We start from the raw sequence: 27,447 nt of genomic DNA, 5'->3' as shown, positions 1-27,447 counted from the left end.
GTCATCAGGCAGTGAGGTAGGTAGGGTTGGGGTCAATTCCATTTCAATTCAGTCAATTTCCAGATCAGCCGGAGCAAGTGGACTTTTTTTTTTACATTGAAAAGTATTGAGAACAATTGGAATTTCAGTTTAGGTTGAAATGGAATTGAGCCCGACCCTGGAGGTGGGCCTTTAGCGACATGTGCACCTCGTAGCGATCATTTCATCTAACTCCTTGTACGCAATGGAGTCAGCTTCAAGGGTTAAAACACTCAGGGGGTTGTACTCTGAAGGAACACAGGAAGGTCTTGGCACAGAGGAGTCCAGTTTGTGGTAGATCATGTTCTGGAAGAAGGTGTGTCTGGGGGAGCCGTAGATGAACCCCACAGCCCTGGGACAGGTGCCTTTACAGTACCTGGGGTTGTACCTGTGGGGGAAAATGATCCAATGGCTCAGTTTGAGCTCACTGAAGCTCACTCTGAAGTCGTACAAGGCACAGTCGCTCGTAGGGAAGTCAGAACTCGGGAGGAGGTCCGGGAGGACGGTCTTCGTGCTCGTTTTGCCTCCTGTGTTGTTCGTCGACAGATATGGAGATTCTCTCCTCAGCCGCCTCCTCTCGCTCTGGCTGATCCTTTGTTCCGGTTTGAACTCCGCCAGGCTCTCTAAGGTGTTCACCTCATTGGCTGACCTCGGATGACCTTGTGACCTGGTGGGCAGCCATCTTTGGTGAGCCAGCTCGCTGGTGTCGTTGAGGTACAGGAGCAAGGACGGAGACCTTAAGTGGAGCTCCACGGGGCCCCTACCGCTCCACTCCTCTCCTCCAGCCTTAGCCCCTCTGCCTCTGTCCTCCACACAGGTCAGGTTGATCAGTAGGTGAATGTCCTTCTTGTGGGACTGGATGAGAGGGCGGAGGAAAGCTGTGATGTCCACCTTGAGGGCCACAATGAAAATAAGTTAGCGTTATTGTGGTTTAACATCCTCTGATTGTAAATGCAGTGTATCCACATAGGTGGCTAAATTGTGCTTTTAAAAATGATCCAATATAGTCCTTATACAATTTTCCTGAGGTAACAAATAATGTTTTTTGCATTGAATTAAACCAAAAATCACCTCAACCCACTTCCTCCTGCGGTCCGTGTGGAACAGGAAGTTAACTGAGTGATGGGTGCTTGGGCAGAGAGGACACTGATTGTGGGTATCCTGCTCTTTCAAATCTTGGTAACACTGGTTAGTTATGGACGTGGCCTGCTCTTGGTCAAAGGAGTACAGCAGGACAGACTTCAGCAGCTGCTCCTTGGCTCTGACACGGCCCAAATTGTAGGAGAGGTCTTGCATGAAGAACTCTGAGGAAGGAAACATGGGAAATGTAGGCCTATAAGAAGTAGAACTAGAGACATTTCATTCACTCCTTTTTTTCTGCTTCATATACAGTCAAACTAAGCAGACCAAACCCAGCTGCTAATGCATTGGTGCCTATGGGAGAGACACCCCTTAAGCAGAACGGAACTGTGACAAAAAAATAAATAATTTACAATGGTAAACGGCCTGAGTAGAACATCTTCATTTATCCACCATCTTTGGTAGAACTGTGACAACCTCTTTAGTAGCCTAATTAAGACTATAGGAAAGCCTACATATGCTCTAAAAACATGGGAAGAGTAAAGGCCTGAGGTAAAACCAAGTGTCAACTTCAATGGCCTAAAAATATCAAATAATATACACTGAACAAAAATCTAAAACGCAACATCTAAAGTGTTGGTCCCATGTTTCATGAGCTGAAATAAAAGATCCCTGAAATTTCCCCATACGCACATATATCTTATTTCTCTCAAGTTCTGTGCACAAATTTGTTTACATTCCTGTTAGTGAGGGAGCATTTCTCCTTTGCCAAGATAATCCATCCACCTGACAGGTGTGGCATATCAAAAAGCTGATTAAACAGCATGATCATTACACAGGTGTGCCTTGTGATGGGGACAATAAAAGGCCATAGTAAAAAATGTGCAGTTATGTCACAACAATACCACAGCGTTCAATTGGCATCCTTACTGCATAAATGTCCACCAGAGCTTGTGACAGATAATTAAAGGTTCATTTCTCTACAATAAGCCGCCTCCAACGTTGATTTCGAAGTTTTGGCAGTACGTCCAACCAGCCTCTAAACTGCAGACCACGTGTAGCCATATCAGGACCTCCACATCCGGCTTCTTCACCTGCGGGATCGTCTGAGACCAGCCACCTGGACGACTGATGAAACTGTGGGCTTGCACAACCGAAGAATTTCTGCACAAACTGGTCACCCTTGTGACAACCTGTCATAAACCCTCAGGGAAGCTCATCTGCGTGCTCGTCGTCCTCAACAGGGTCTTGACCTGACTGCAGTTTGGCGTCGTATCCGACTTTGGTGGGCCAATGCACACCTTCAACGGCCACTGGCACGCTGGAGAAGTTCTTCCCTGATGAATCCCGGTTTCAACTGTTCGACTGAGCAATGAATCTGTAACTGCTCTCGTCAGACTTCGGTTACATATTTTCTACAAATCTGAAACTTTGTGAAGCCACACCTATTTTCTGAAGAATTGCATTATGGGCCCTAAAAGCACTTAGTGCCCACTGCTTCACTTTGTCTTATGGTGAATTTAGTATGACATCTGGTAACTTTTGGCATACTAACTATATCCATACTATGACCAATAAGCATATTAGACTTAATTTACGTCACAACAGTATGGTTAGTATGAGTATTCAAACACAGCTCATGTCTTAAGGCTTAAAAATCCTTCTTTAACTCCCCTTCATCTACACTGATTGAAGTGGATTTAACAAGTGACATCAATAAGGCATCATAGCTTTCACCTGATCAGTCTGTCATGGAAAGAGCAGGTGTTCCTAATGTTTTGTACACTCAGTTTTAAATTAGTGTCCCAATGTAAGATAGGCCTCACTCCATTTCCATGTAAATAAAATGGTTTACCCAAAACTCACTTTTGCTTTGCTCCAGGCACTCATCCCGCGGTGTTATAAGTCGAACTGTGTTGTACAAGTGGTTTCCTTCCGAACTCCTCTCATGTCTTGAAGATATCCTGTACAGTCTTTTCATGTATCGAACATATCTCGACTCGGGTCTCATTACTGGGGTGGATCGCCATGTATCTCCCTGTGCCGTTAGCGCCTTCAGAAGGGGTGACAAGATACTGCCATGTTGGTACAAAGCGGAATCGCCAAACTCGTCAGCTAGATTTGACGTGGTCGGGGACGATCCGAGTGAAAGGCCGCTGATCAAGAGTTGTAGTAAAATAGAGGTCAAGTGAAGGGGATTCTCCATTGTAAATCAATCCGTCAACTTGATGGAGAACTCCCTCAAGTCAACCAACCTATACACGAGTCTCTCAAATTGAACAGGTGTGCGCAATCAACTCTTGCGTCAAAAATGTAAAGGTCCTTGGACGGTAATGTCTATACACAGAAGATGTAGAAATATGAAACGTTCCGAAGGAGCAACTTCAACTGTCAGTGCATAGTAGAAGGACTGATTTTGATAGGCTGATTACAGGTGAGCGTCATCCTTGTAATTAACCAAGTCATAAATACCGTAAACATTTAACTGTGGCCACACAAATCTACTTCCATCAGGAGGCCAATTGTGTCAGGGTGGGCTTGTACTGATACTCTGTCTGTCCGTACCTCCTTGCGTTCCACAACTCTTCCACTTGACGTTTTTATCTCCCAAATCAAATCATTTCTGGGTAACAATAAGTACCTACCTGTGATTGTTTTCATTTAAAATTGTCAAAAAAAACCAAATTGCTTATTTTTGTTTAGGGCATTTTCATTTAAAGAATTTCTCAGTATTATTACAACCTCATAGTGTATACGTATTTATGTATATATATGTGTGTGTGTGTATGTTCCTAGGCCGTCATTGAAAATAAGAATTTGTACTTAACTGACTTGCCTAGTTAAATAAAGGTACAAAAAAAATTATACATACATACATACATACATACATGCATACATACATACATACATACATACATACATACATACATACATGCATACATACATACATACATACATACATACATACATACATACATACATACATACATACATACATGCATGCATGCATGCATACATACATACATGCATGCATACATACATACATACATACATACATACATACATACATACATACATACATACATACATGCATGTACATGCATACATACATGCATGCATGCATACATACATACATACATACATACATACATACATGCATGCATGCATACATACATACATGCATACATACATACATACATACATACATACATACATACAGGAAAAGTATGTTGTTTTACTGCAGGGGGCATTTGCCAGTTCTCAGGTCAGTGCTCCATGAGTTTACGGGGTAGAAAGGGGTTCTGAAAGTACTTTTTACTGTTCTACAACCCAGCACAGGCAATAGTTGAATAGTGTGTTTAAGGGCAGTGGAAGGGGGGTCCTGTTAAAAGAGAGGCATTTTACTATAGTCAGTAATCCTATAGAACTGTTAAGAACAAAGGTTGTCTGGTAGGCCTAGATTTATGAGACGGAGATGACTACTTTATAATCTTTTCTCTTGAGTTGAAAGATGTCCCTTCCTGAAGTTATTGTCCCCTGACAGTTCCATGCAGACAGAAGTCATTGTGGTCTATATTTATTTTAAAAGATGAATATTAAACGATGCATACGCCGATTCAAGTGTCGTGATTTTTAGACCTTGTATCAATTTAAAGTTTAACACTGTGCTGATTACATGTAAATGTTTTTACACTGCGACGATTGATTATTTTATTTTTAATTTAAACCCAGAGGTTTTCTGTTAGGTTTTACAGGGTTGAGGTGATCCAAGTACAGTGCCTTGCAAAAGTATTCATCCCCCTTGGCGTTTTTTCCTATTTTGTTGCCTTACAACCAGTAATTTAAATGGATTTTTAGTTGAATTTCATGTAATGAAAAATAGTCCAAATTGGTGAAATGGAGGGGGAAAAAAACTGAAAAGTGGCGCTTGCATATGTATTCACCCCCTTTGATATGAAGCCCCTAAATCAGTGTTGCCAACTCCTCAATAAGGAAAGTGGCTATTGGCTGTCCTAAAAGTCGCTATGAATCACGAAATGACGTTATCGCCTAATTTGCATAATTGGCCATGTGCACGTAATTGTGATGGACGCTGTAGGAGAGAGGAATAACGTCGTGGGAGAGACAAAAAGTGAGTAAAAAAACACCCTAAATATGTTTCAAACTACAAATGAACTTTCTTCTGTCGATTCTTAATTTTTTTAATGTCACAATTCCAACCCTCCTCCTTTATCCGGGCTTGGGACCGGCAAAAGTGACCCAAAAGAGACACTCTGGCAGACTTACTTAGTTTTTTATTTTATAAATGTTTTATTTTTTTACATTTATTTTTCTTAATTTGATTTGGTTTTTAACCTTATGGTCCATAAGGTAGGAGCCTACAACAAGTCACAGTAAAACATGAACATTTTTAACCGTAACATTTTTAACATTCTTTTTGTATACAATCTACATTAACAATCTAAATGGACCAAAAAGAGACAATAGAAAAAACTGTCAATGGCAATGTGAGAAATTTATGGTAACTAGTCTGGCCCTAATTCAGGTTATTTTTTTATTTTTTTCCCAGAACCCCCTCCACACACACACAGGCTGTGCTGGCTCACAGAAAGAGTGGGCCATCGTCATTTTGGTCAAGGCTCTCTATGGCAGGTTCAGCAACGGAGGGAGCTGACTTAAATAAGTAAGCAGCTGATGTACCAAAAAGCTGCAAAACATTATCAGCCCATCCTTTCTGTCATCCTCTGTGTCTTCACCAGCGTGGTGTTTGTCTCCTTTGTCCCATCAGTCTGCTCAGTGTATTCACTCCATAGTCTCTCACCAGCAAGGTTACTACTCCATCATGTCCGTGTATGACAGCGACGTGTAGAGGAGTATAACCCGCCTGTGTCATGCTGTTGACGTCCACATCCGTGCCTCTCTTCTTGGAGATGTCCAGGATATTGCGGACCATGTCTATTGCTGCCCTTGGCCGCCCGGTGGAGGGCAATGAAACCCGAGATGAAATCTTTCTTCTCGGCCAGCTGCGGGTCCTGTAACGGGACGCTGTAGATCTGGCCCCAGAGACCGGCAGCAGACTTCACCAGCCACTCAAGAGCTGCAGCTTCCAGATTGATCAGAGTACTTATTGGCATCCTTATTGGCATCCTTATTGGCATCCTTATTGGCATCCTTATTGGCATCCTTATTGGCATCCTTATTGGTAACCTTATTGGCATCCTTATTGGCAACCTTATTGGCATCCTTATTGGCATCCTTATTGGTAACCTTATTGGTAACCTTGGTGAGATCATTGGTGGTGTCGTCGCCCTTTTTCAGGAGCTTGTTTCGGGTTCTCTTCAGCTGTGGAGACTGAGACTCTGAGTACTTATTGACATCCTTGACATCATCCCCTTGTTTCAGGTGCTTGTTTGGGGTTCTCCTCAGCTGTGGAGAGACAGATGTTTGTGGCGTCTCTCCTAGCTCTGGATGTCTGATGTAAGGCCCAGGGGAGGTGTAGGTGACCGTACTCCACTCTGAGCTCACTCTGCCTGGATGTTTAGGAGTCACTGCTGCCTCTGGTGGTAGAGAAGCGGGAGATCTGTGCCAACATGCTTGGAATCTCTCAAATGTTAGGTCCCATTAATTAACACTTTATTCCAATACTGGTTCTTGTCGGTGGTGGAGATTTCACTGCCACAATAGCAAACACAGGGTCAGTAGTTTTTCCAGTTTTTCTGGTCCTTTGATCAGCTGAAACATTCAGTATCTTGATTGTGGGGGGTTCTTGATAAGAATGTTTGATAGGCTTACTTGACCTAATGGCACCTCCATAACCTGCAGGGTGCGCATTGGGGCCTCCTCCTAATTCATTTATATGCAGAGGCATACATTTTTAAATTATCGTTCAAACTATTTCCATTTATTCTTGAAGCACAATATGAATTGTTATTTTCAATGTCGGAGTTCAGTATTTTACCAGATTTGGAACTGGCACGGCAAATATTCTCGTCCAAATTCGACTTCTCTGTGACTAAATGCATTCCTCCTTTCACAAAGTCGTGAAACCTTTTCTTTACAACGACAAACTTGACATCATCGATCATCATCGATCTGACGAACACAGCGATGTTTATAATTGTCTTGAATAAGATCCTAATTGTGCTTCTTTTCCACAGGATCACTGCAATTGATCTGAGGTTTAACAGTATTCAGCAAATCCGAGTTATTTACTTTGCCGCCGTGCTCCAACAAAAAAGTCTAAATAGTTTCTATAGTCAAATACATATTTTTCAATGTTCACCTCTTCCCAGATAGCGGAAAAATGTTAACTTGTTGTTCTGAAACTCTCCGCTCCCCGACTGTCCCGTCCGTCGTCTTCTATGATGATGCATCGAGGGTCCCCCACTACTACTACCTGCTGTTTCCGGTGCCTAGCAAAAATAGTTTTAATGGGAAATTAGAATATCTTTGCAGAGCATGCCAAGGGTGCCAGGCCCGTGAGCGCCATATGCGCGTTCACGTTTCAGTATCATCCACTTTTCTTCTCCCAGTTTAGAGAGAGCGGATCTATTCCATTATATCGTCGTCCAGTCTAGTTTTACACCTTGGTTTTCTTTAGCAGCATAGTTTTTGTCATTGTGCCAGTTTATAAAACGCCTGCTATTAGCCTACATGTTGTTGTAACAAAGTCATGATGCATGCTTGATGTATGACAGATGGAGCATATTTTTTTCAGGGCTTTGACTATTAGCATTATTGTTCTCCAACCTCTTGATTTACAGTCTGTATTTACAGTTTATCATCCGGACCGGACCAACAACGCGCAGAGGGTCTGTCTGTGTTTCTCCTTCTCCGTTCTTAAATCTGTTCTCATGGAAACCAAGGCGCGTCATTTGTCTCCCCTCTACAGTACCAAATCAGAGCAATAGAGGCTCCATTATGTACAGTACAGTCTTACTGCATGTGAGGCTTTAACAATTTGCATTTCAGCATATAGGGGGTGTTGCCGCAAAGTAGCCCTATTGAATGAATTGAGCTGTTCCACTGTCAACCCCACCAGGGCCCGATGAAGACAGCCTCTCATCAATTCTACTCCCCACGCTTCTCTTCTTCACGATGGCCGCCACGGACATAGACCTCTTCGCTGTAAGTAGCCTAGAGATTTGCTGCGTTTCACAAAAGTCATGAATAAACAGCCTAGTGAATTATGCATAGCCTACGTTAGTGTGTCTACTGCTATATAGAGGTATTAAGTAGGAGCTGATTAGGCGCGTATGCAGCAGCTAATGTGGGGTATCATCAACACGGGGAGAGCAGTGATTTCTTTCCCGTAGGCTAGATACCATTTGGTGTACGGTAGCCTACTATTGACGCATAATTATTTATATCCTATTCTAGGTTACTTATAATATGTTAATTGATGCTAGGTATGCAATTGAGTCATTTTAGTCGTTGCACTCTGATATTGCTGGTTAAAAAAAATCTAAATCTCGACACCTCACTGTGCTGTCACTCAGATATTAAACCAATAGCCACGCAATGCTACATTGTATCAATTCGGTCCACAGATGTATCACTTGCCACTGTCAGTGAAACATTGTAACAGTTTTGGAACTTGTTTATTGTAGCCACGCAGGTATTGCATGTTTTGTGGAGAGAAGAGGGTTGATACACAGTAACTACATCGCTGCAATGAAAGGAGGGAGACTTAAACTTTCAGTGCAACCCTAGCTAAGAGGCTAGTTATTTTGAGTTGTTGTGAATTGAAGCTAACTTGCGGATAACAGGATAAGTAGATAAGTAGATAAGTAGCAGCCACTTGTCTCTCCATGAGGGAACTGCGCTAATCCTCAGTTTAACACTATAGGAACTGAGGACGTGTGTATCTGTCAACATATGATATCCTTCCGTGTTTGTTCATAACGGTAGCCAACTGTCATTCTGACCTCATAGTTATTGACTTAGTGATTCAATTCATCCCTGTAATTTAGTTTGCACCGCACAAACACACACTACGGCACATGGATGTGAAGCTGATGACAGATTGTGTTTTGTTAAGGGTGATTTTTAAGGGCAGGACACATGGATCTCCTCACCCTGTGGAATAACAGCTACACAGAGGGATCTCTGTGTGTGTGGAGCACTGGGCCAGTGGTACAGATGATTGTGGCGTTGAGCTCATCCTTGTCCTCATGGCTAGCCCTCTGTGCTGTGAATAACATGCTGGGCCCAGCTCTCTGTACTGTGAATAACATGCTGGGCCCAGCTCTCTGTACTGTGAATAACATGCTGGGCCTAGCCCTCTGTACTGTGAATAACAACATGCTGGGCCCAGCCCTCTGTACTGTGAATAACATGCTGGGCCCAGCCCTCTGTACTGTGAATAACAACATGCTGGGCCCAGCCCTCTGTACTGTGAATAACAACATGCTGGGCCCAGCCCTCTGTACTGTGAATAATAACATGCTGGGCCCAGCCCTCTGTGCTGTGTATAACAACATGCTGGGCCCAGCCCTCTGTACTGTGTATAACAACATGCTGGGCCCAGCCCTCTGTGCTGTGAATAACAACATGCTGGGCCCAGCCCTCTGTACTGTGAATAACATGCTGGGCCCAGCCCTCTGTACTGTGAATAACAACATGCTGGGCCTAGCCCTCTGTACTGTGAATAACAACATGCTGGGCCTAGCCCTCTGTGCTGTGAATAACATGCTGGGCCCAGCCCTCTGTACTGTGAATAACAACATGCTGGGCCCAGCTCTCTGTACTGTGAATAACAACATGCTGGGCCCAGCCCTCTGTACTGTGAATAACAACATGCTGGGCCCAGCCCTCTGTACTGTGAATAACAACATGCTGGGCCCAGCCCTCTGTACTGTGAATAACAACATGCTGGGCCCAGCCCTCTGTACTGTGAATAACAACATGCTGGGCCCAGCCCTCTGTACTGTGAATAACAACATGCTGGGCCCAGCCCTCTGTACTGTGAATAACAACATGCTGGGCCCAGCCCTCTGTACTGTGAATAACAACATGCTGGGCCCAGCCCTCTGTACTGTGAATAACATGCTGGGCCCAGCCCTCTGTACTGTGAATAACAACATGCTGGGCCCAGCCCTCTGTACTGTGAATAACATGCTGGGCCCAGCCCTCTGTACTGTGAATAACATGCTGGGCCCAGCCCTCTGTACTGTGTATAACAACATGCTGGGCCCAGCCCTCTGTGCTGTGTATAACAACATGCTGGGCCCAGCCCTCTGTACTGTGAATAACAACATGCTGGGCCTAGCCCTCTGTACTGTGAATAACAACATGCTGGGCCTAGCCCTCTGTACTGTGAATAACAACATGCTGGGCCCAGCCCTCTGTACTGTGAATAACAACATGCTGGGCCCAGCCCTCTGTACTGTGAATAACAACATGCTGGGCCCAGCCCTCTGTACTGTGAATAACAACATGCTGGGCCTAGCCCTCTGTACTGTGAATAACATGCTGGGCCCAGCCCTCTGTACTGTGTATAACAACATGCTGGGCCCAGCCCTCTGTACTGTGAATAACATGCTGGGCCCAGCCCTCTGTGCTGTGTATAACATGCTGGGCCCAGCCCTCTGTACTGTGTATAACATGCTGGGCCCAGCCCTCTGTACTGTGAATAACAACATGCTGGGCCCAGCCCTCTGTACTGTGAATAATAACATGCTGGGCCCAGCCCTCTGTACTGTGAATAACAACATGCTGGGCCTAGCCCTCTGTACTGTGAATAACATGCTGGGCCCAGCCCTCTGTACTGTGTATAACAACATGCTGGGCCCAGCCCTCTGTACTGTGAATAACATGCTGGGCCCAGCCCTCTGTGCTGTGTATAACATGCTGGGCCCAGCCCTCTGTACTGTGAATAACAACATGCTGGGCCCAGCCCTCTGTACTGTGTATAACATGCTGGGCCCAGCCCTCTGTACTGTGAATAACAACATGCTGGGCCCAGCCCTCTGTACTGTGAATAACAACATGCTGGGCCCAGCCCTCTGTACTGTGAATAACATGCTGGGCCCAGCCCTCTGTACTGTGTATAACAACATGCTGGGCCCAGCCCTCTGTACTGTGAATAACATGCTGGGCCCAGCCCTCTGTGCTGTGTATAACATGCTGGGCCCAGCCCTCTGTACTGTGTATAACAACATGCTGGGCCCAGCCCTCTGTACTGTGAATAACATGCTGGGCCCAGCCCTCTGTACTGTGAATAACATCATGCTGGGCCCAGCCCTCTGTACTGTGAATAACATCATGCTGGGCCCAGCCCTCTGTACTGTGAATAACATGCTGGGCCCAGCCCTCTGTACTGTGAATAACATGCTGGGCCTAGCCCTCTGTACTGTGAATAACATGCTGGGCCCAGCCCTCTGTACTGTGAATAACATGCTGGGCCTAGCCCTCTGTACTGTGAATAACATCATGCTGGGCCCAGCCCTCTGTACTGTGAATAACATCATGCTGGGCCCAGCTCTCTGTACTGTGAATAACAACATGCTGGGCCCAGCCCTCTGTACTGTGAATAACAACATGCTGGGCCCAGCCCTCTGTACTGTGAATAACATCATGCTGGGCCCAGCCCTCTGTACTGTGAATAACAACATGCTGGGCCCAGCCCTCTGTACTGTGAATAACAACATGCTGGGCCCAGCCCTCTGTACTGTGTATAACAACATGCTGGGCCCAGCCCTCTGTACTGTGTATAACAACATGCTGGGCCCAGCCCTCTGTACTGTGTATAACAACATGCTGGGCCCAGCCCTCTGTACTGTGAATAACATGCTGGGCCCAGCCCTCTGTACTGTGAATAACATCATGCTGGGCCCAGCCCTCTGTACTGTGAATAACATCATGCTGGGCCCAGCCCTCTGTACTGTGAATAACATGCTGGGCCCAGCCCTCTGTACTGTGAATAACATCATGCTGGGCCCAGCCCTCTGTACTGTGAATAACATCATGCTGGGCCCAGCCCTCTGTACTGTGAATAACATCATGCTGGGCCCAGCCCTCTGTACTGTGAATAACATGCTGGGCCTAGCCCTCTGTACTGTGAATAACATGCTGGGCCTAGCCCTCTGTACTGTGAATAACATGCTGGGCCCAGCCCTCTGTACTGTGAATAACATCATGCTGGGCCCAGCTCTCTGTACTGTGAATAACAACATGCTGGGCCCAGCCCTCTGTACTGTGAATAACATCATGCTGGGCCCAGCCCTCTGTACTGTGAATAACATCATGCTGGGCCCAGCCCTCTGTACTGTGAATAACAACATGCTGGGCCCAGCCCTCTGTACTGTGAATAACATGCTGGGCCTAGCCCTCTGTACTGTGAATATCAACATGCTGGGCCCAGCCCTCTGTACTGTGAATAACAACATGCTGGGCCCAGCCCTCTGTACTGTGTATAACAACATGCTGGGCCCAGCCCTCTGTACTGTGAATAACAACATGCTGGGCCCAGCCCTCTGTACTGTGAATAACAACATGCTGGGCCCAGCCCTCTGTACTGTGAATAACATCATGCTGGGCCCAGCCCTCTGTACTGTGAATAACAACATGCTGGGCCCAGCCCTCTGTACTGTGAATAACATGCTGGGCCTAGCCCTCTGTACTGTGAATATCAACATGCTGGGCCCAGCCCTCTGTACTGTGAATAACAACATGCTGGGCCCAGCCCTCTGTACTGTGTATAACAACATGCTGGGCCCAGCCCTCTGTACTGTGAATAACAACATGCTGGGCCCAGCCCTCTGTACTGTGAATAACAACATGCTGGGCCCAGCCCTCTGTAATGTGAATAACAACATGCTGGGCCTAGCCCTCTGTGCTGTGAATAACATGCTGGGCCCAGCCCTCTGTACTGTGAATAATAACATGCTGGGCCCAGCCCTCTGTACTGTGAATAACATCATGCTGGGCCCAGCCCTCTGTACTGTGAATAACAACATGCTGGGCCCAGCCCTCTGTACTGTGAATATCAACATGCTGGGCCCAGCCCTCTGTACTGTGATTAACAACATGCTGGGCCCAGCCCTCTGTGCTGTGTATAACAACATGCTGGGCCCAGCCCTCTGTACTGTGAATATCAACATGCTGGGCCCAGCCCTCTGTGCTGTGTATAACAACATGCTGGGCCCAGCCCTCTGTACTGTGAATAACATCATGCTGGGCCCAGCCCTCTCTGCTGTGTATAACAACATGCTGGGCCCAGCCCTCTGTACTGTGAATAACATCATGCTGGGCCCAGCCCTCTCTGCTGTGAATATCATCATGCTGGGCCCAGCCCTCTACTGTGAATAACAACATGCTGGGCCTAGCCCTCTCTGCTGTGAATAACAACATGCTGGGCCTAGCCCTCTCTGCTGTGTATAACAACATGCTGGGCCCAGCCCTCTGTACTGTGAATAACATGCTGTGCCCAGCCCTCTGTACTGTGTATAACAACATGCTGGGCCCAGCCCTCTGTGCTGTGTATAACAACATGCTGGGCCCAGCCCTCTGTACTGTGTATAACATGCTGGGCCCAGCCCTCTGTACTGTGAATAACATGCTGGGCCCAGCCCTCTGTACTGTGAATAACAACATGCTGGGCCCAGCCCTCTGTACTGTGTATAACATGCTGGGCCCAGCCCTCTGTACTGTGAATAACAACATGCTGGGCCCAGCCCTCTGTACTGTGTATAACAACATCCTGGGCCCAGCCCTCTGTACTGTGAATAACATGCTGGGCCCAGCCCTCTGTGCTGTGAATAACATCATGCTGGGCCCAGCTCTCTGTACTGTGAATAACATCATGCTGGGCCCAGCTCTCTGTACTGTGAATAACATGCTGGGCCTAGCCCTCTGTACTGTGAATAACATGCTGGGCCCAGCCCTCTGTACTGTGAATAACATCATGCTGGGCCCAGCTCTCTGTACTGTGAATAACATCATGCTGGGCCCAGCCCTCTGTACTGTGAATAACATCATGCTGGGCCCAGCCCTCTGTACTGTGAATAACATGCTGGGCCCAGCCCTCTGTACTGTGAATAACATGCTGGGCCTAGCCCTCTGTACTGTGAATAACATGCTGGGCCCAGCCCTCTGTACTGTGAATATCAACATGCTGGGCCCAGCCCTCTGTGCTGTGTATAACAACATGCTGGGCCCAGCCCTCTGTGCTGTGTATAACAACATGCTGGGCCCAGCCCTCTGTGCTGTGTATAACAACATGCTGGGCCCAGCCCTCTGTACTGTGAATAACATGCTGGGCCCAGCCCTCTGTACTGTGTATAACAACATGCTGGGCCCAGCCCTCTGTGCTGTGTATAACAACATGCTGGGCCCAGCCCTCTGTACTGTGTATAACATGCTGGGCCCAGCCCTCTGTACTGTGAATAACATGCTGGGCCCAGCCCTCTGTACTGTGAATAACAACATGCTAGGCCCAGCCCTCTGTACTGTGTATAACAACATGCTGGGCCCAGCCCTCTGTACTGTGATTAACAACATGCTGGGCCCAGCTCTCTGTACTGTGATTAACAACATGCTGGGCCCAGCCCTCTGTACTGTGAATAACATGCTGGGCCCAGCCCTCTGTACTGTGAATAACAACATGCTGGGCCCAGCCCTCTGTGCTGTGAATAACAACATGCTGGGCCCAGCCCTCTGTACTGTGAATAACAACATGCTGGGCCTAGCCCTCTGTACTGTGAATAACATGCTGGGCCCAGCCCTCTGTACTGTGAATAACATCATGCTGGGCCCAGCTCTCTGTACTGTGAATAACATCATGCTGGGCCCAGCCCTCTGTACTGTGAATAACATGCTGGGCCCAGCCCTCTGTACTGTGAATAACATGCTGGGCCTAGCCCTCTGTACTGTGAATAACATGCTGGGCCCAGCCCTCTGTACTGTGAATAACATGCTGGGCCTAGCCCTCTGTACTGTGAATAACATGCTGGGCCCAGCCCTCTGTACTGTGAATAACATGCTGGGCCTAGCCCTCTGTACTGTGAATAACATGCTGGGCCTAGCCCTCTGTACTGTGAATAACATGCTGGGCCTAGCCCTCTGTACTGTGAATATCAACATGCTGGGCCCAGCCCTCTGTACTGTGAATAACAACATGCTGGGCCCAGCCCTCTGTACTGTGAATAACAACATGCTGGGCCCAGCCCTCTGTACTGTGTATAACAACATGCTGGGCCCAGCCCTCTGTACTGTGAATAACAACATGCTGGGCCCAGCCCTCTGTACTGTGAATAACAACATGCTGGGCCCAGCCCTCTGTACTGTGAATAACATGCTGGGCCTAGCCCTCTGTACTGTGAATATCAACATGCTGGGCCCAGCCCTCTGTACTGTGAATAACAACATGCTGGGCCCAGCCCTCTGTACTGTGTATAACAACATGCTGGGCCCAGCCCTCTGTACTGTGAATAACAACATGCTGGGCCCAGCCCTCTGTACTGTGAATAACAACATGCTGGGCCCAGCCCTCTGTGCTGTGAATAACATGCTGGGCCCAGCCCTCTGTACTGTGAATAATAACATGCTGGGCCCAGCCCTCTGTACTGTGAATAACATCATGCTGGGCCCAGCCCTCTGTACTGTGAATAACAACATGCTGGGCCCAGCCCTCTGTACTGTGAATATCAACATGCTGGGCCCAGCATGTTATTCAAAATACAGAGGGCTAGGCCCAGCATGTTATTCACAGTACAGAGGGCTGGGCCCAGCATGATGTTATTCACAGTACAGAGAGCTGGGCCCAGCCCTCTGTACTGTGAATAACATGCTGGGCCTAGCCCTCTGTATTTTGAATAACATGCTGGGCCCAGCCCTCTGTACTGTGAATAACATGCTGGGCCTAGCCCTCTGTACTGTGAATAACATGCTGGGCCCAGCCCTCTGTACTGTGAATAACATCATGCTGGGCCCAGCTCTCTGTACTGTGAATAACATCATGCTGGGCCCAGCCCTCTGTACTGTGAATAACATCATGCTGGGCCCAGCCCTCTGTACTGTGAATAACAACATGCTGGGCCCAGCCCTCTGTACTGTGAATAACATCATGCTGGGCCCAGCCCTCTGTACTGTGAATAACAACATGCTGGGCCCAGCCCTCTGTACTGTGTATAACAACATGCTGGGCCCAGCCCTCTGTACTGTGAATAACATCATGCTGGGCCCAGCCCTCTGTACTGTGAATAACAACATGCTGGGCCCAGCCCTCTGTACTGTGAATAACATGCTGGGCCTAGCCCTCTGTACTGTGAATATCAACATGCTGGGCCCAGCCCTCTGTACTGTGAATAACAACATGCTGGGCCCAGCCCTCTGTACTGTGTATAACAACATGCTGGGCCCAGCCCTCTGTACTGTGAATAACAACATGCTGGGCCCAGCCCTCTGTACTGTGAATAACAACATGCTGGGCCCAGCCCTCTGTAATGTGAATAACAACATGCTGGGCCTAGCCCTCTGTGCTGTGAATAACATGCTGGGCCCAGCCCTCTGTACTGTGAATAATAACATGCTGGGCCCAGCCCTCTGTACTGTGAATAACATCATGCTGGGCCCAGCCCTCTGTACTGTGAATAACAACATGCTGGGCCCAGCCCTCTGTACTGTGAATAACAACATGCTGGGCCCAGCCCTCTGTGCTGTGTATAACAACATGCTGGGCCCAGCCCTCTGTGCTGTGTATAACAACATGCTGGGCCCAGCCCTCTGTACTGTGAATGACATCATGCTGGGCCCAGCCCTCTCTGCTGTGTATAACAACATGCTGGGCCCAGCCCTCTGTACTGTGAATAACAACATGCTTCTGAAGACGGCACAGGGTCTGTCTCAAATTACACCCTGTTCCCTATGTAGTGCACTACTTTTGACCAGGGCCCATAGGGTTCTTGTTAGAAGTAGTGCACCACATAGGGAATAGGGTGCCATTTGGGATGGATACTCTGAAGACAGCCATGGTTCAGTATCTGGTTATGGGAACATGGATTACATGCTAATGTCCTGGGTTAAATATAACCTAGCATTAGTCAGGCTTTCATCCTGGGTTCTGCTGCGTTCCAGCAGGTATATCTCACTTGTCACCCCCAAAGCCAATTCCTCATTTGGCCGCCTCTCCTTCCAGTTCTCTGCTGCCAATGACTGGAACGAACTACAAAAATCTCTGAAACTGGAAACACTTATCTCCCTCACTAGCTTTAAGCACTAGCTGTCAGAGCAGCTCACAGATCACTGCACCTGTACATAGCCCATCTATAAATAGCCCAAACAACTACCTCTTCCCCTACTGTATTTATTTATTTATTTATTTTGCTCTTTTACACTCCAGTATTTCTACTTTGCACACTCATCTACTGTCAAATCTACCATTCCAGTGTTTTAATTGCTATATTGTATTTACTTCACCACCATGGCCTATTTATTGCCTTTACCTCCCTTAAATCACCTAATTTGCTCACATTGTATATAGACTTATTTTTATACTGTATTATTGACTATGTTTGTTTTACTCCATGTGTAACTCTGTGTTATATGTGTCGAACTGCTTTGCTTTATCTTGGCCAGGTCGCAATTGTAAATGAGAACTCGTTCCCAACTTGCCTACCTGGTTAAATAAAGGTTAAATAAAATAAATAAATAAATAAATAAATAAATAAAAATCATAACCTAGCATTAGTCAGGCTTTCATCCTGGGTTAAATATAACCTAGCATTAGAGTCAGGCTTTCATCCTGGGTTAATCATAACCGAGCATTCGAGGGTGGCAGGTAGCCTAGTGGTTAGAGCGTTGGGCCAGTAACCGAAAGGTTTCTGGATCGAATTTCCTGGTTGACAAGGTCAAAAATCTGTCGTTCTGCCCCTGAACAAGGCAGTTAACCCACTGTTCCCCGGTAGGCCGTCATTGTAAATAAGAATTTGTTCTTAACTGACTTGCCTAGTTAAATGAAGGGTAAATATGATTTATTGTTATGTATTTTTTAATTAGTCAGGCCTTCAGACACATCTGGTACTAAAAGACACATTGGAAAATAAAGTGATTCTATTGCATTAAAAGGAAAACCATTCCCACGTGTCTCTGCATAGAAAACATCACACGCACACAAACTGTATGAAATGAAACAGATTGATTTGCAGAACCTGATGTTCCTCCCTGTTTTGACATGCCTGGCAGTGCTTTCTGACCTTGCATCTCAGTGGCATGTCTTTGCCGAGGGGTTATAGTCCTAACTGTTAGTCAGAGAGAACCTTTACAGGTCAGGTATCCAGTGATTTTGTTTTGGAAGAGGTTAACATCATTTACTAAAATGCTCTTAACTGGGGAGGAGTATGTGGGCTTGAGTATAAACAATGTTTATCACTCTTCTTTATTTAACCTTTATTTAACCAGGCAAGTCAGTTAAAAACTAATTATTATTTACAATGACGGCCTACACCCGCCAAACCCGGACGACGCTGGGCCAATTGTGCGCCGCCCTATGGGACTCCCAATCACGTCCGGATGTGATACAGCCTGTATTGGAACCAGGGACTGTAGTGACGCCTCTTGCATTGAGATGCAGTGTCTTAGACCGCTGTGCCACTCAGGAGACATTATAATATATATATTTTTAATTATTTTTATTTTACACATTTATAACATGTGATTGTCTCTCCTCAGAATGAAGAGAAGCGTAGCCTGGAGCTGGGCGGCCATGTTGGATTTGACAGTCTTCCAGACCAGTTGGTCAGTAAATCAGTCACACAGGGATTCTGCTTCAACATCCTGTGTGTCGGTACGTAACATCTGTGTCCAGCATTACCTCAAGATCTTAACGCGTCTCACTTCTCACTACACATACAACTCTAGCCTGACTGCCAATCTATTTCTACTGTAGCTAAAGGCAAGAATGTTTTCTGAATGCAGGAACATTCCGGTACCCAGGCTAAAACATCTTCAGTCACTACATTTTTATTTTCTCACTCATCACTCTTTCACATCTTTTTAAAATGTTCATTTTTTTTCTCTTTCTACTTATTTTCAACTTGTTTTTGTCTCCATCCTCAGGTGAGACAGGGATAGGGAAGTCGACGTTGATGAACACGCTGTTCAACACACTGTTTGAGGCCGAGGAGGCCAGCCACTACCAGAACGGTGTGTACCTGCGGCCCAGGACCTACGACCTGAAGGAGAGCAACGTTCAGCTCAAACTGACCGTAGTCGACACCGTGGGGTTCGGAGACCAGATCAACAAGGAGGAGAGGTGATAGTACAGGAACAGCTGGGTGCTTCGTTAGTGAGGCAGATAGGAGGTGGTTTGGTGAACCACACTCGCGTGATGAGTAACCTTGCCTGACATCTGGTTGAGATGTTTAGCTCATGGATTTGTGTAGGTACTGTAGGGAGAGATGGCATCAGGACTGTTCAGGCCGTGGTTTAGGGGTTCAGGCCGGGGGTTAGGGGTTCAGGCCGGGGGTTAGGGGTTCAGGCCAAGGCCGGAGTTAGGGGTTCAGGCCAAGGCCGGAGTTAGGGGTTCAGGCCAAGGCCGGAGTTAGGGGTTCAGGCCAAGGCCGGAGTTAGGGGTTCAGGCCAAGGCCGGAGTTAGGGGTTCAGGCCAGAGTTAGGAGTTCAGGCCGGGGGTTAGGAGTTCAGGCCGGGGGTTAGGAGTTCAGGCCGGGGGTTAGGAGTTCAGGCCAGAGTTAGGAGTTCAGGCCAAGGTTGGGGTTAGGAGTTCAGGCCGGAGTTAGGGGTTCAGGTCAAGGCCGGAGTTAGGGGTTCAGGCCAGAGTTAGGAGTTCAGGCCGGGGGTTAGGAGTTCAGGCCGGGGGTTAGGAGTTCAGGCCGGGGGTTAGGAGTTCAGGCCGGAGTTAGGAGTTCAGGCCGGAGTTAGGAGTTCAGGCCGGAGTTAGGAGTTCAGGCCGGGGGTTAGGAGTTCAGGCCGGGGGTTAGGAGTTCAGGCCGGGGGTTAGGAGTTCAGGCCGGGGGTTAGGAGTTCAGGCCAGAGTTAGGAGTTCAGGCCAAGGTTGGGGTTAGGAGTTCAGGCCGGAGTTAGGGGTTCAGGTCAAGGTTGGGGTTAGGGTTCAGGCCAATGTTAGGGTTCAGGTTGGGGTTGGGTTAGGGTTCAGGCCAAGGTTGGGGTTAGGGTTCAGGCCAAGGTTGGGGTTAGGGTTCAGGCCAAGGTTGGGGTTCAGGTTGGGCTTAGTCATTAAATAACACTTCAGTCAGTCGTTGAAGGTGGGAAGTTAAGACAGGCTGTAGATATAAGAAGACCTACATTGGACTTTCAGCATTCCTCCTCAGGCCCTCTCAACTAGTGGCCCTCCAGCCAACACACATACAGTGGAAAGGATTGGCATAAATTAAGGCTTTGGGTCTTTGTGCAGCAATGAATGGGAAGGCAGCGGAAGGGAGAGGATGATTGGTGCAATCTGAAAGGGAACTGGAATGGTCCAACAACAGGGCAGTGGGAAAGAGTGCATTTTTGGGATGGTATTATTGCTGCAGTTTGTAACCCAGATACTCTACTATTTGTTTCTTGAATAGCAGGGAAAACGTTCTAGGATATTTATTTTCTGGTGAAAATGCTTCTAAGGAGCTTGAGCTTAAATAGTGTATATGTTCTGAACTGACTTGCCTAGTTAAAGGTTCAATAAAATAAATATACAAAATAAATATGTTTTCAGGCCCTGCATCTGCATTTCTTAAAAACACTTTTCTCAGGGATGTGATTGTTCCCAATTTAATCAGGAATTCCTGCTTTTCTGACATTCTCCATTCACGTGTAATTGAAAATGACCTATCCCCAAAGCCCAAATCCTGGTCGCTCTGTGCCCTGCAGCTTCAAACCCATAGTGGACTACATCGACACCCAGTTTGAGACTTACCTGCAGGAGGAGATGAAGATCAAACGTTCCCTGTTCGACTACCACGACACCAGGATCCATATCTGTCTCTACTTCATCGCTCCCACCGGACACTCTCTCAAATCACTGGATCTGGTCACCATGAAGAAACTGGACAGCAAGGTAACGTTTGAAATGCATTTGTTCTTGTATTAGGAGCTGCTCTTATACTTTACAGCCCTGCAGGAATATAATGTTGCGGGAAAACATGTTTTGGACATTGATTTGTTTGGACCACTGATGTGTTAGCATCTGAAGTGTTGGACATCATAAGAGTTGAACAGCACCTGGCAGCTCCCCTGAAGGATACTGAGAGGGGTTCAGGTACAACCAGCTACGTTTTTATCTCAAAGTAGAGCTGCATTGCGTTTTTGACGCTTGCGTTTGTGTCAATCCAGAGTCAATATAAAAAAGCATAGTAGACCTGATGATTAAAACGCTATTGGAATGCAAAAGCTGCTCCTCCCTGTACTCCCAGGTAAACATCATCCCCGTCATTGCCAAGGCAGACACCATATCTAAGAGCGAGCTGCACAAGTTCAAGATCAAGATCATGTCAGAGCTGGTGAGCAACGGTGTTCAGATCCACCAGTTCCCTACTGAGGACGAGGCTGTCACCGAGATCAACTCCTCTATGAATGTGAGTCTGACGCACACACACACACACACACCCTTGTCTCGTCACAATGCAGTTGTGTATTCCAGGCACCTGTACACTGTAATCAGGTTGCTTGCGTCCCTGATTTACTGCGTCAGCCGAGGAGCCGATTGATTGAAAGAGACAACGGTGTCCTCCTCTTCCTCGATGTGAAACCTTGCTGTGGTCTTGTGTTTTTAAACTACAGTCATTATATTATAAGAGGGTCATACATGCTCATGACATAACTGCATCATAATGCATTATTCAGTATCTGCAGGCTTTAGTAAAGTGTTACTAAATGTTTATATATTAAATTCAATCTTTTGTTCCAGGCCCATCTGCCCTTTGCTGTGGTGGGGAGTGTTGAGGAGGTTAAAGTGGGTAATAAGATGGTGAAAGCGAGACTGTACCCCTGGGGAACTGTACAGGGTAGGTATCTCTATTGATCCTGTACCTCTGGGGAACTGTACAGGGTAGGTATCTCTCTATTGATTCTGTACCTCTGGGGAACTGTACAGGGTAGGTATCTCTCTATTGATTCTGTACCTCTGGGGAACTGTACAGGGTAGGTATCTCTCTATTGATTCTGTACCTCTGGGGAACTGTACAGGGTAGGTATCTCTATTGATCCTGTACCTCTGGGGAACTGTACAGGGTAGGTATCTCTCTTATCCTGTACCCCTGGGGAACTGTACAGGGTAGGTATCTCTATTGATCCTGTACCTCTGGGGAACTGTACAGGGTAGGTATCTCTATTGATCCTGTACCCCTGGGGAACTGTACAGGGTAGGTATCTCTATATTGATTCTGTACCCCTGGGGAACTGTACAGGGTAGGTATCTCTCTGATCCTGTACCCCTGGGGAACTGTACAGGGTAGGTATCTCTCTGATCCTGTACCCCTGGGGAACTGTACAGGGTAGGTATCTCTCTGATCCTGTACCCCTGGGGAACTGTACAGGGTAGGTATCTCTATTGATCCTGTACCTCTGGGGAACTGTACAGGGTAGGTATCTCTATTGATCCTGTACCCCTGGGGAACTGTACAGGGTAGGTATCTCTCTGATCCTGTACCCCTGGGGAACTGTACAGGGTAGGTATCTCTCTGATCCTGTACCCCTGGGGAACTGTACAGGGTAGGTATCTCTATTGATCCTGTACCCCTGGGCAACTGTACAGGGTAGGTATCTCTATATTGATTCTGTACCCCTGGGCAACTGTACAGGGTAGGTATCTCTCTATTGATTCTGTACCCCTGGGGAACTGTACAGGGTAGGTATCTCTTGATCCTGTACCCCTGGGGAACTGTACAGGGTAGGTATCTCTCTGATCCTGTACCCCTGGGGAACTGTACAGGGTAGGTATCTCTCTGATCCTGTACATTGATTATACAGTTATAGAACCATATAAATCATTTGGAAAGTGGACAACACCGAAACGGGTCGAATAAGAACACACAGTAATCAATTAAAGTCCATTTTTCTATACTACTGATGCAATCAGAGCAAGACCTCAGAATCAATAGGCCTGGGCTAGAAAAGTGAATACACATCATTAATGCATCGATATTACGCAATCACGAGAGACCCATATCATTAATGCCAATATAAAATTGTTATTTTCTCATATACGTATTGTTCCTAACTTGCCATAGAATGACCAGTCCCTTTCAAACTATAAGGTATATTACCATATTAAACAAACCATATAACCCAATCCTGCTGTGTTGTGTTAATCAGTGGAGAACGAGAGCCACTGTGACTTTGTGAAGCTGAGAGAGATGTTGCTGAGAGTGAACATGGAAGACCTGAGAGAGCAGACTCACGCCAGACACTACGAGCTCTACAGACGCTGCAAACTGGAGGAGTTGGGCTTCACAGATACAGACCCCGACAACAAACCCTTTAGGTGAGACCAGCTCTTGTTCTAAGTTACATAGCGGGCAGGTTGTCTATCCTTTTTTTTTATGTGCTGAAGGTTTGTCATCAAATATGAACAATATGAACTGAAATTAGACTAGTGTTGGAAGCCAAAAATACAGCCAAAGCTAGCATCAGAACCCGTAGTACTCACCGGCCCCTGGAGATCATCAAAAAGCCCATGGACGTCTCACAACAGTCAGAGACCTAATGCACATTCTAGAATGAAATATAGGATTCATCCCAAATGGCACACTATTTCCTACATAGTGCCCTACTTTTGACCAGGGCACCCTATTCCCTACATAATACCCTACTTTTAGGGTGCTATTCGGGATACAAACCTTAATACCGTATAACTGTAACTACCTTGTCTTCCCTCACCAATCAGTCTGCAGGAGACATATGAGGCCAAGAGGAAAGAGTTCCTGGGGGATCTGCAGCATAAGGAGGACGAGATGAGACAGATGTTTGTCAACAAAGTGAAAGAGACGGAGGCAGAGCTGAAAGAAAAGGAGAGGGAGGTAATCATTCATGGGTGCTTCTGGGAGTTGTCTTGTTTAGATAATGATACTGTTCTGCTCCTCATGTTGAGAACATGTTCTAGACTGTGGCTAGACGATGAGACTCTGGGTTGTTTCTGGACTGGGCATTAGAATCTAATCAGCCATGTGACCATGTGTCTACAGAGCATTTTGGGAGCATCTAACAGTTTGGACCCTTTTACTTTAGTTTGAACTGTTTGCTCAGTGTAGCATTCTGAGACATTTCCTTGGATGTGCTGCTGCCAGTGGCGATTTTAGCATGTAAGTCTTGGTGGGGCAAATGCTATATATATATATATATATATATGTTATTATTATAATTATTTTTTACGCATGCCAGCAAAGTCACTACACCGCACTAAACAATACATTAATTGCACTATAACGGTGACAAACGGTGCCCACAAACTGTTAGTGCCAATACAAAGCTGTCCCAACCGTAGAGCTTTCTTTTCAGCCCCATGGAGTGAATCCTTACCACCGTTACACCTGGCTATCAGCGGAGCCTTGTCTGGCAGAGAAACAGTTAATTCAGCCTCATTTACTGCCTTTAAAAAAACATAGCTGATATGGCTGACTTGTTTAAACAAATGTGGTTTCTACTTACAATTGAGATGTACAAACTATGGTAATAAGGGAATGGTGAGCAGATAAGAGGCCATCCGTAATTTCAAGTAAGACATTAATGAGCGAGCGACGACGGACGTAGTCGATATAACTATTTTTTCAGCACTTTTGAAATTTATAGCGACAGAATTCAGAACATGGGCCGTTCTTAGTGTTCGCCCTGTACACCAAGTCAGAACCACAGGATAAATAAAGGGGGCATATAAGCAGACAATGAAAGCCCTTACAACATTCAATGATAACGTTTCTCTAAAACAGGTTATAGGCTACATGTGCACCACCAAGTCAGAACAGTAGGATATGTTATGAAGGGGAAAAGGATTAAATTAGGGTGAGGCACCTGGGCTACTAACAGCTTACTACACAACATACACTTAGTATTACTTTATTAGCCACAGTATACATTAGCTTCAGTATCCATATCTCCCTGGAATATTACATAATTTATGCAGCAGCATACAAGACATTTTTGGACTCACCTTGTTGTGTTGTGCTCACTTGAACAGGAAGGTGGCGCGGTGGTCCTTCTTGTGGGCAAATTTTGTCATCTTTGTCATCAAAGTCTATCATTCTCTGGACTTATGGTGCTTTCAAGATAACTGGGAACTCAGGTCAGAGCTCTAGAAAGAGGCCAGAGTTCCTGACTTGGAATTCCGAGTTGGATGCCAGTTCAAAGTGTATTTTCCCAGTCGGAGCTAATTTTTTTCCCCCTTAGTCACTGAAGTCTGAGATTTCCCAGTTCCGAGTTTCCAGATGTATTGAACGTGGCACAAGTTTTGCTGGATTGACAGCATAACCAATGTATTCAACCTTTTCTGGCCCGTGGTGTTGCGTGGGCCAGAAAAGCTTTGAAAAGAGACCCTTAAACCCAGACTTGGACCAAACACCCTTTCCACCAAATAGCAGGGGAAGCAAAATATTGATTGCTTTGCAACGCTTGCAGTTAGCCACTGATTCCTTCTAAACCACTCATTGTTGAATTTGCGATATCCAATGTTTATTTCCAATGGCCAATGAGCACTGATACGTTTTATCTATAGTTTCTCTTTGTATGACAAGGATTGAAAAGGATTTGCCAGTAGATTGTCGACGTGATTTATGATGACTGCTTGTCTAGCTTGCTAGCTAAGATTTTGAAAGTATGATATTGACATGATCAGTCCAATCAAACGTGATTTGATGTTATTTTATCTGTGGCCAATGACCTTCAGCCTTCTTGGATGGGCACTTCTAATGTAAATCTATGGCAGCACCCAAGGGGGCTTGAACTTTTTAGCTCTCCCTGTAGATTATGCGGTGACGTAGTGTCTCTATGAGTGACAGAACACTGAGCCAATCACGGCACAACTAGAGAACATTACCAACCCCTACGCTCCGTATTTTCCGCTGGCTGCCCCACCACCACAGAAAGCACTGAGCTAGGCTGAAACACCTGCATTTTGGAGCTGCCTTACTCAAGAAAGCTAAACAGAGACCATGTTTGTATGCGGCATTATTAACTCAATATAATTTGTTTTGTTTGCAAACTGATATGTGACATGATTTAATACCAAAATAACATGCAAAATGGGCACAACTTTTCTTTTTTTTTTTGCTTAATGGGTGGGGCTGAAAACAGGTGGGGCTCCACCTGCCCTGAATGACGGGCTGCTGACTGTATTATTAGACTTTAAAGCGCCAAGTGCCTACATGTTACCAACCTGTCTCCCCCTCCTCTCCAGCTCCATGAGAGGTTTGAGCAGCTGAAGAGGATGCATCAGGAGGAGAAGAGGAATCTGGAGGAGAAGAGGAGCGACCTGGAGGAAGAGATGAACGACTTCAACAGGAGGAAGGTGGCAGCTGAGACGCTGATGGGTCAGTCTCTACAGGGATCCTCACAACTGTTCAGAAAGGACAAGAAGAAGTAAATATTTTCTTTCTCTCACTTATCCTCTCGGTCTTTCTCCTTTTCACTTTACTTTGTCTCTCTCTCTGTGTCTCTCTCGCTGTGTCTCTCTCTCTCTCTCTGTCTCTGTCTCTGTGTGTGTGTGTCTCTCTCCTTTAGTTTATTTTTTTGTGTTTAGCATTCAGTCCATTGTTTCATATACTATAGCTCTAGTGATATCTGGCATCTCCACTGCAAGTGTTAAATTCCAGAGGGTCCTTGAGGGAATCAGTGTCAGGGTTTAGACCTAGATAACCAATTAACTCACTATAGCCAAGCTTCAACTGAGCAATACGCTATGGAGTCGACACTCACACAGCACAGTTGCAGTCAGGAAGTGACTGATGATATAGCATTACAGTGCCAGGAGACATCTTGGCTTGGAAACTGTGATACGGGGGACAGATTGAGTCTGACATTGTGTGCCCAGACAGTGGGGGAGGTCGCAGTTTGCCTTGTCACCGCCTGATGCTTGTGGTTTTGCAACACACACATACAAACACAATAACACACACACTACACACCACCACCACCAGACCATCTCTGCATAGTGTGACCTGTCAGTTAGCATCTCAGCTAGGCTAGGCTGGGTCGCTGGTGTTTAGCTACACAATATGAATTGATAGGGTAACACTAGTCTTTTCTCCCTGCCTCTGATGTACGATAACACAGATTTGACTAGACTGTGATAACACTAGCTACGTTTGACTGGTGTTATCATAGAGGCTGTGGGCTGTATGTGTCATTCACTGTTTGGGCACTACCAGAGACCTATATATTTGTCTCTGGGTGACGCTTAAATGG

General features: G+C 46.3%; 2 protein-coding genes across 2 annotated transcripts; one reads left to right on the top strand and one right to left on the bottom strand.

Moving 5' to 3' along the window:
• Positions 1–171: 171 nt before the first annotated feature.
• On the bottom strand, positions 172–6,052 carry LOC120062186 (growth/differentiation factor 9-like). Its single transcript, XM_039011990.1, has 4 exons — positions 5,856–6,052; positions 2,965–3,254; positions 1,090–1,322; positions 172–909 (listed from the first exon to the last, which is right to left on the bottom strand). Exons 1-4 carry the CDS (start codon positions 6,050–6,052, stop codon positions 172–174), a joined length of 1,458 nt encoding a protein of 485 aa, XP_038867918.1.
• A 13,109-nt stretch (positions 6,053–19,161) lies between these two features.
• On the top strand, positions 19,162–26,626 carry LOC120062084 (septin-8-A-like). Its single transcript, XM_039011891.1, has 7 exons — positions 19,162–19,351; positions 20,926–21,112; positions 21,468–21,629; positions 21,962–22,058; positions 23,368–23,536; positions 23,939–24,071; positions 26,441–26,626. Exons 1-7 carry the CDS (start codon positions 19,185–19,187, stop codon positions 26,624–26,626), a joined length of 1,101 nt encoding a protein of 366 aa, XP_038867819.1. The 5' UTR covers positions 19,162–19,184.
• The last annotated feature ends 821 nt before the right edge of the window (positions 26,627–27,447 follow it).

The sequence above is a fragment of the Salvelinus namaycush genome, chromosome 17, assembly GCF_016432855.1.
Source record: "Salvelinus namaycush isolate Seneca chromosome 17, SaNama_1.0, whole genome shotgun sequence".
NCBI classification, from domain to species: domain Eukaryota; kingdom Metazoa; phylum Chordata; class Actinopteri; order Salmoniformes; family Salmonidae; genus Salvelinus; species Salvelinus namaycush.
This window is presented reverse-complemented; position numbering and strand designations above follow the sequence as displayed.